Source organism: Trichomycterus rosablanca, chromosome 17, assembly GCF_030014385.1.
Source record: "Trichomycterus rosablanca isolate fTriRos1 chromosome 17, fTriRos1.hap1, whole genome shotgun sequence".
NCBI lineage: Eukaryota > Metazoa > Chordata > Actinopteri > Siluriformes > Trichomycteridae > Trichomycterus > Trichomycterus rosablanca.
In genome coordinates, this window is record NC_086004.1 from 869,448 (window position 1) to 878,196 (window position 8,749).

General features: G+C 44.3%; 1 protein-coding gene across 1 annotated transcript; it reads right to left on the reverse strand.

Annotated features, from left to right (window-relative positions):
* Positions 1 to 637: 637 nt before the first annotated feature.
* LOC134331776 (uncharacterized) lies at positions 638 to 4,643 on the reverse strand. The gene is made up of 4 exons (XM_063013299.1): positions 4,132 to 4,643; positions 2,445 to 2,724; positions 1,040 to 1,150; positions 638 to 960 (listed from the first exon to the last, which is right to left on the reverse strand). The coding sequence occupies exons 1-4, from the start codon at positions 4,552 to 4,554 to the stop codon at positions 908 to 910; spliced, it is 867 nt and encodes a 288-aa protein (XP_062869369.1). The 5' UTR covers positions 4,555 to 4,643; the 3' UTR covers positions 638 to 907.
* Positions 4,644 to 8,749: the final 4,106 nt, after the last annotated feature.

The window sequence follows — 8,749 nt, forward strand, 5'->3', positions numbered from 1 at the left end:
GCCTTCGGTACGAATTGGAACATCCACTGTGAGCCAGGCCTTCTTATCCCACATTACTGCCTAATCTGAGAAATCCTTTTTTTGACTGAATGAGCACAAATCCCTTTACGTACACTTCTAAATCTTGCAGAATCTTGCTGTCTGCCCAGAAGAGTGAAGTCGGAACGGGTGGTGGGGAGTCACATGGAGCATAGCGTGACTCTCCGAACACTGGAACTCATTACTGGCTGCACTGGTGGGCTAGCGCATTTTACTCATTTCTATTTTCCCATCATACAGTACTTCTACTGCGAAGAGCCACACCAAGGGTTTTCATTGACGCATGGAATGGACAGTCGCTGGCTCATATCAGCGCTGCTATCAGCCAGTGTGCGCCTACACAGACAAGTAAAATGCGGAACAATTGCTGACCAGGGTTCCTTATAACTGCTGCAGTTATGACCTCTGCTGGCTGATCAAGGTGCTGCACAGATAATGGGGGGGGGGGGATAATGGAGATTGGTGCGTGACTCTCCATGCGCGATACGGATCTCCGTTTGAACCTGATTGGTCAGGAGTGGAGGTCGGCAGCAGTAGCGAGGACGTGGAAAAATTGGATGCCACTAAATTAGGACAATAAAAACAGATGAGGACAGAATGCAAAATGAAAGTTTAATAGAATCTGGTTGAAAACAAGGCATTACTGGTGATTAACATCCGAATGACGGTTTGGTCCGAAGGAACGGTGTCTGGAGGAACACTAAAGGTGGTGGACGTTCAGTCTGAAGTGTTTAATCACAGTGTAGCAGCAGCAGCAGCGACTTCATATCCTCACGGTCCTTCAGTTCTTCTCAAATACAGTTAACAGATCCGGCAGTATTCCGCCAGCGTACTTCACAGCTCACACTGTCCCGTATTAAACCCGGCGTCATGATTGTGGCTCCGATCTGCTCTGTAGTGGAATTCCTTCTTCTGTTCCGGCTGGAATTAAACATCCAGTCAGCACACGAGAGAGATTTGATTCATTTCTATTTATATTAGAAGTGTGTTTTGTTTTCACCTTTCTGTGTCGGTGAGTTTGCGCCCGTGCCGGGTCGCCCGTCTCGACGTCCTCGACTAAACCAGCGGTGGGGAGGCCAGAGGACACGGCGCTTCCTGCTCGGGTGATTGTCTACAGACGAGAGGAAACAAGGAGCTGATCGTTCGAGAGATGAAAGCAGACGCTGGGATTAGAACCTGAACGTTTCCTCACAGACTGCTGACCAGAACATGTGACTAAAAAGCGTTTTATTTTTAGCATCACGGACATTCATTCATTGTCTGATCAGATCTGCTGCATTAAACACTATCAGATCCACATCTAATAGATCCCTCACCCTCACCATCAGATCCACATCTAATAGATCCCTCACCCGCACCATCAAATCCACATCTAATAGATCCCTCACCCTCACACACCATCAGATCCACATCTAATAGATCCCTCACCCTCACACGCACCATCAGATCCACATCTAATAGATCCCTCACCCTCACACGCACCATCAGATCCACATCTAATAGATCCCTCACCCTCACACGCACCATCAGATCCACATCTAATAGATCCCTCACCCTCACCATCAGATCCACATCTAATAGATCCCTCACCCTCACACGCCATCAGATCCACATCTAATAGATCCCTCACCCTCACACACACCATCAGATCCACATCTAATAGATCCCTCACCCTCACGCGCACCATCAGATCCACATCTAATAGATCCCTCACCCTCACACACACCATCAGATCCACATCTAATAGATCCCTCACCCTCACACACCATCAGATCCACATCTAATAGATCCCTCACCCTCACACACACCATCAGATCCACATCTAATAGATCCCTCACCCTCACACACCATCAGATCCACATCTAATAGATCCCTCACCCTCACACACACCATCAGATCCACATCTAATAGATCCCTCACCCTCACACACCATCAGATCCACATCTAATAGATCCCTCACCCTCACACACACCATCAGATCCACATCTAATAGATCCCTCACCCTCACCATCAGATCCACATCTAATAGATCCCTCACCCTCACACACACCATCAGATCCACATCTAATAGATCCCTCACCCTCACACACCATCAGATCCACATCTAATAGATCCCTCACCCTCACACACCATCAGATCCACATCTAATAGATCCCTCACCCTCACGCGCACCATCAGATCCACATCTAATAGATCCCTCACCCTCACACACACCATCAGATCCACATCTAATAGATCCCTCACCCTCACACACCATCAGATCCACATCTAATAGATCCCTCACCCTCACACACACCATCAGATCCACATCTAATAGATCCCTCACCCTCACACACACCATCAGATCCACATCTAATAGATCCCTCACCCACACACACCATCAGATCAGTGGTTGGTCTCCTCACCTGAGTTCTGAGAGGCTTGTACGGCGCTGCACACGTTCCTCTTGATGTTCCTCACGCTCTCCGGAGCTTTAGGAATGAAATGACCGGCCCACACCGAGTCTCGTGACCGCTTGATGAACACAGATCTGAGCGTTTCCATCAGCAGCACCACGGATTCACGGGTCTCTGAGTTCTCGGCATCGGCACGAACCAGACCGAGTACGGCCTGCCGAACCCCCCGGGCCTTCTTCATTCGAACCTGTACGTCCCTCAGGATCTCCTCCATACACACTCGCTTAGCCTGGATACAGAGGTCAAACGGCAAACATATAGAACGTTATAAAAGGAACGTGTTCAGGAGGTATGTGGTCAAAAGTATATGGACAATAAATAAATGACATGCTTCCAAGTTTAAGGCACAATCTTAGGACGGGTCCTTTCCTGTTCTGGGATGAAAGACCCATCGATGCAACTCAATTTTAATGCCGATGTTTTTAAAATACAGTGTCTAACAAGCTCATGACCTGGTGTCCACATAATTCTTTTAATTGTGTTTACACGTGCACGATCAATAGTTTGATTGTGTCAAACACTTCTGATCTAAGATCTTCACCTCAACAAATTTCATTTTTATTGCATTATTAGAAAGTGTCCAAACTTTTTCTGAGAATGGGGTTTGTACTGGATATCAGTTTCATGATGCATTAAGAAATAAGAAGATAAAAAAGTCGGCGTTGTGTTTTTCTGTTGATATCATGTCTATATATATGTATATATACTGTATATACTGATCAGTCATAACATTAAAACCACCTCCTTGTTTCTACACTCACTGTCCATGTTATCAGCTCCACTTACCATATAGAAGCACTTTGTAGTTCTACAATTACTGACTGTAGTCCATCTGTTTCTCTGCATACTTTTTTAGCCTGCTTTCACCCTTTTCTTCAATGGTCAGGACCACCACAGAGCAGGTATTATTTAGGTGGTGGATGATTCTCAGTACTGCAGTGACACTGACATGGTGGTGGTGTGTTAGTGTGTGTTGTGCTGGTATGAGTGGATCAGACACAGCAGCGCTGCTGGAGTTTTTAAACACCTCACTGTCACTGCTGGACTGAGAATCGTCCACCAACCAAAAATATCCAGCCAACAGCGCCCCGTGGGCAGCGTCCTGTGACCACTGATGAAGGTCTAGAAGATGACCGACTCAAACAGCAGCAATAGATGAGCGATCGTTTCTGACTTTACATCTACAAGGTGGACCGACGAGGTAGGAGCGTCTAATAGAGTGGACAGTGAGTGGACACAGTATTTAAAAACTCCACTCATACCAGCACAACACACACTAACACACCACCACCATGTCAGTGTCACTGCAGTGCTGAGAATCATCCACCACCTAAATAATAGCTGCTCTGTGGTGGTCCTGTGGGGGTCCTGACCATTGAAGAACAGCATGAAAGGGGGGGTAACAAAGCATGTAGTGGAACAGATGGACTACAGTCAGTAATTGTAGAACTACAAAGTGCTTCTATATGGTAAGTGGAGCTGATAAAATGGACAGTGAGTGTAGAAACGAGGAGGTGGTTTTAATGTTATGGCTGATCGGTGTAATATTGTTCCCTAAAACACGCAAAAACACCCCCTTGCTGCCCCCCAAAACCCCGTGGGTTAGTTCCCATTACCCCCCCACCCCCCGCAGTACCTTGTTATGAATGAATGAATGTCTGAAGATGAAGATGATGACGGAGCAGTGGATGGTGCGGGATCTGTGCCCGCTGTGCCCGTTCTGTCGGACTGTGGTGACCTTCAGTTCCGCCGCTTGTTTGTCCACGTTGGCACTGTCGGGGCAGGACCGTGGGCAGCTCTGGGTGCCTGCAGACTTCGAGTCCCCGTTACTCGAGCTCGTGTGGCTGTGAAACTTGATTTCCACGCGTGTGTCGAACATGTCCACGATAAACTCCTGGAAGAGCTCCCCGGTGCTCTCGCCCTCCGCGTCCCCGACCAGGTACACGTTCTGTCTGCCCCCGATCTGCTGCAACAGCCGGTCAAATTCCTCCCCGGCGTCCTGCTGCTCCTGCTGCTCCTCTTTCTCCGTGGTGTGGGTGTTGCTGCACTCGGAGGCCATGTTCGGTCCTGAGGTAAACAATCACTGAATGAATGATGGTGGTGGTGTTAGTGCTGCTCCACACGAGCGGGTTCGATCCCCACCGAACCGTGAATCACAGCCTGTAGTACTCACACTAACCCCCACCTGCAGGAGGGGAGGGGCCCAGGATTTAAACCACGCCCCGGAAACACGTGACACCCACTCACTCTAAGCATGAGTTTACCCAGAGGGCAGCATTTGGCCGGTTGGCATCTATACTGGTGCCAGAATCAATTTCCACATAGACTTAAAGCAAAGGAAAGCACAAGTTCAACTTCAGCTTTATCTCTCAAATACACACACACACACACAAAAGCACAACAGACTCTTCTCACAAGACTTTGAAGAGTGTGTGTGGGAATTTGTGCCCATTCAGTCAAAATATGACCGCATGTGTACGGCTGGGCGCTGATTGATCTGTTGACGTTCCGGTTCATCCCAAAGCTGTTGAGTGGGGCTGAGCTCAGGACTCTGTGCAGGACACTGAAGGTTTTCTTTATGCACAGAGGTGCAGTCATGCTGGAACAGGAAAGGACCTAAGATCTATTGGAGAAAGATCACCGTGTGTTTGTTGTATTTTGTTAAGATAAGATCAGATAAAATAAGATAAAAGATTAACTTGTTACAGCAGTGTTAAGCCAGGAAAAAACAGAAAGAAATACAACAAAATGAAAAAAATGCACACATGGTGTGTACAAGGATGGATTAAGGATAGTCTGGGCCCCTGGGCAACTCTTTAACCACCAAAAGCATGGCTAGGGGCCCCAAAAGCATGGCTAGGGCCCCCAAGAGGCCCTGGGGTCAAAGTCCCTAAGTCAGAGGATCCTTAAAATGGAGGGTCGGAAATAAAAATATATTGTATCATAAATGTTGATAGGCATCGCAAAATGTTTTGGGCCAGGGCCCCCCCGGGGCCCCCTGACCACAAGGGCCCCTGGGCGCTGGCCCCACTGGCCCGGTCAGTAATCCAGCCATGGGTGTGTAGTTATTTACTCTAAAAAAAATCCCCTTTAAAAATAAGTGATGTACATATACAGTGGACCCTTGACTTACGAATGTAATTGGTTCTGAAGGGCTGTTCTGTTCTTAAGTCAAAATGTTCGTTAGTTAAACCTATTTTTCCCATAAGAAATAATGTAAACAGAATTGATCTGTTTTGGACCTCCCAACCCCCCCCCCCCCCCTTACCCCTAACCTCTCTAATGTCTTAAATTCTCTTTTCTGTTATAAATACAATAAATATATTTTCCCTTAAATTTTAAATTGTAGAATAGACCGTAATAAACAATAATAAACAACACTCCACAATAGTACTGTACATGAACACACATCACATTTCAGTACAGTACGTGTGCTGTACCATACAGTACACCATAATACATTTTCTTCTTTTTATATTAAATGTATCTACCAGAAACAACAATAACTAGAAAAGAAAGAAAGAATACTTTATGAATTCCTTACTCTCTCTCACTCACTGTCCCCTCTGTCTGATACACAGTGACACCTACTGGCAGGACTAATTATACAACAACAAAAAACTGCGCTTTCCTTACACCTTCTCTGGGGACATTTTAATACTGAATTTTACAAAATATTTTACAAAAACACCGTCCGCTGTCCGAATGTTCACTCACTTTATATATATATATATATATATATATATATATATTAGGGCTGTCGAAGTTAACGCGATAATAACGCATTAACGCGACCTCAATTTATATTTTTTCATATAGTTAAATGCGATTAATCGCGATTAACTATATGAAATTCTGAGATTAATCGCGATTAAAAATTTTAATCGTTTGACAGCCCTAATATATATATATATATACAGAGGGAGAAACACAGTCGGAGTCAACTTGTTCGTGACGTCACATGTTTCGCGAATTTAGGTTCGTAATTCTAAATTTGTTTGTACATTAAGTTGAAAAAGATCACTCGTAACCCGAAATGTTTGTATGGTAAACCGTTCATAACTCAAGGGTCTACTGTATTAACGAAATAAAATATATAGTATGTACATTAGAAATATGAAGAATATATTATGTATTGCATTTTTTATTACACCATGAACATGTAAGTGTAGAGATGAAATTTTATTATTGTAAGCCCTGATGGCTGCTGGAATGAAGGACCTGTGGTAGCGCTCTTTCTTACACAGGGGTTGGAGGAGTCTGGTGCTGAAGGAGCTTGTTAGGACCCCCACAGACTCATGTAGTGGATGTGAGGTGTTGTCCAGGATGGACGACGGCTTGGCTATCATCCTCCTTTCTCCCACCTCCTCTACAGGTTCAAAAGGACAGTTCAAGACAGCTTAAACTTGTTACAGGTTTCTGTTATTTTGTCCACCTGATGTCTGCATAATCTGGATGAATAAGTAAATAAACAGTTGGGAGGGATGAGTAAATGTGATCGAGCTCGTGTAATCTCTGAATTCAATAAATCAATGACAATGAAAAGAAAAAGCTAAATAAAATAAATGAATGACAGAAGAAATGTTTACATTTTACTTAATTTGTACTCCAATTTGAAGGATTTTACAGACGTTTGGACAAGAAAGAAACATCTAAATAAAATCTTTGCTCCTCTCATATTAAATATTAACAGCTTTATCAGTGGACTGGATTGAGGTACCCAAAGGACCAACCGCTCCCAACACACTGACCACAGAAAGGTTTGGGGGTCATTGAACCGGACATGTTTACATTAGGATAATGATTTATTCAGAACAAGGTCCTTCTAACCCTGTTTTATTATTTATTTATTTTCATTATCAGCATTTTATCCAAAGCAGCTTACAATTATGACTGAATACAGTTAGGACCTTGCCCAGGGGCCCAACAGTAGAGGTTAGAACTTGCAACCTTGTGGTTACTAGTTTAGTATCTTAACCACTGAGCTACCACTGCCTTAAAGCAGACATTTAAATACATTTAGGAATTTCATAATGACTTGGATTTAATTTTTAGACATCCATTCAATGTCTGTCGCTTTATCCTGGTCAGGGTCGCAGTGGGTCCGATTCATTGGGTGAAATGCAGTAACACCCTGGACAGATCTCTTCAGATCTTGCCACCCCAACTCCACACCACATCGAGGTCTGGTCTTCTCCAAAGTTTCCAAAAGGCTCCTTGTTTCATCATTTAAAGTAAACTGTAGGTGACGACGAGACGCTACCAAAATGTTTTCATACATACAAAGGTTTTTAGTATTTCTAAGCTCTTTTGCTAGGCTCTTTTCCCTCGTCTTCAGTATTGCATGCTGTGCTCATGGTGTGAACTTTGCTGGACCTTCACTCCCAGTGAGAGCAAAAGAAGAGCTCACGAGTTCGAAGCCTCTGCAGTGGTGTGCTAGTGCTTTAGACCGCTGCGCCGCCTCGTGTTGTGGTGATAGTTGTTTAAAAATCATCATATAAAAAATTTATGGATTTTAAAACTGAGTCCATCAGAGGGACCCTCTGAAACCTTGGGGAATTGGAGATGTTTGGCAAGAACAGATCAAAATGGAACCACAGTGCTGCAAGAAGCCAGTTCCTTTTTTTACTGCTGTCCTTTCAGTTCTGCGTACAACAGAGAATGAATGTTTTTATATCTGGTGTCTAAATACTTTCGTTCTGTCATTTTATTTAATAAATGGATCCTTTTACCTTAAGTGACTTACAGTTGTGACCGGGCCTTACTCAGGGGTCCGACAGCAGTAATCTAACTGTAGTGGGGCTTGAGCCAGCAAACTTCTGATTACTAGTCCAGCACCCTAACTACTGACCCGTCAGCATCCTGCAGGGTTTCCTCTGTAATCAGTGCTGTGTGTAGTACAAAGTATGGACAAAAGCACTGGGCAACAGTTTAGGGAAGGTCAATAAAGTATCTGTCTAAATAAATCTGTGAAAACATCGTCAGGCATCACAGACGTTTCCTGATCCTGTTGAGCTCCCTTATATTTGTTGTCAAAACAGTTACAGGGCTGGAGAATTTCCATCACATTTTCTTTGTAATGTTATAAATAATCACACTGTTACGGTACTTAACACCCGGGTTAAAACAACAGCTGTGATTATCTACTGCAGATTCCTTCTGCTCATTTATGGAACCAAATAAACGCTGTGAGGTTATTTGTGCTATCAGATTTCTAACCATCAAGATGATGGCTGCTGCTGAAATGAAAATAA

What these genes read in the sequence shown, in the direction of transcription:
- LOC134331776 (XM_063013299.1), bottom strand. Translation starts at nt 4,554, where the DNA reads ATGGCCTCCGAGTGCAGCAACACCCACACCACGGAGAAAGAGGAGCAG. An exon ending in ATTCATTCATTCATAACAAG is followed by an intron (nt 2,725 to 4,131) that starts GTACTGCGGGGG and finishes CTCTGTATCCAG; the next exon opens with GCTAAGCGAGTGTGTATGGA. An exon ending in AAACTCACCGACACAGAAAG is followed by an intron (nt 961 to 1,039) that starts GTGAAAACAAAA and finishes GTTTAATTCCAG; the next exon opens with CCGGAACAGAAGAAGGAATT.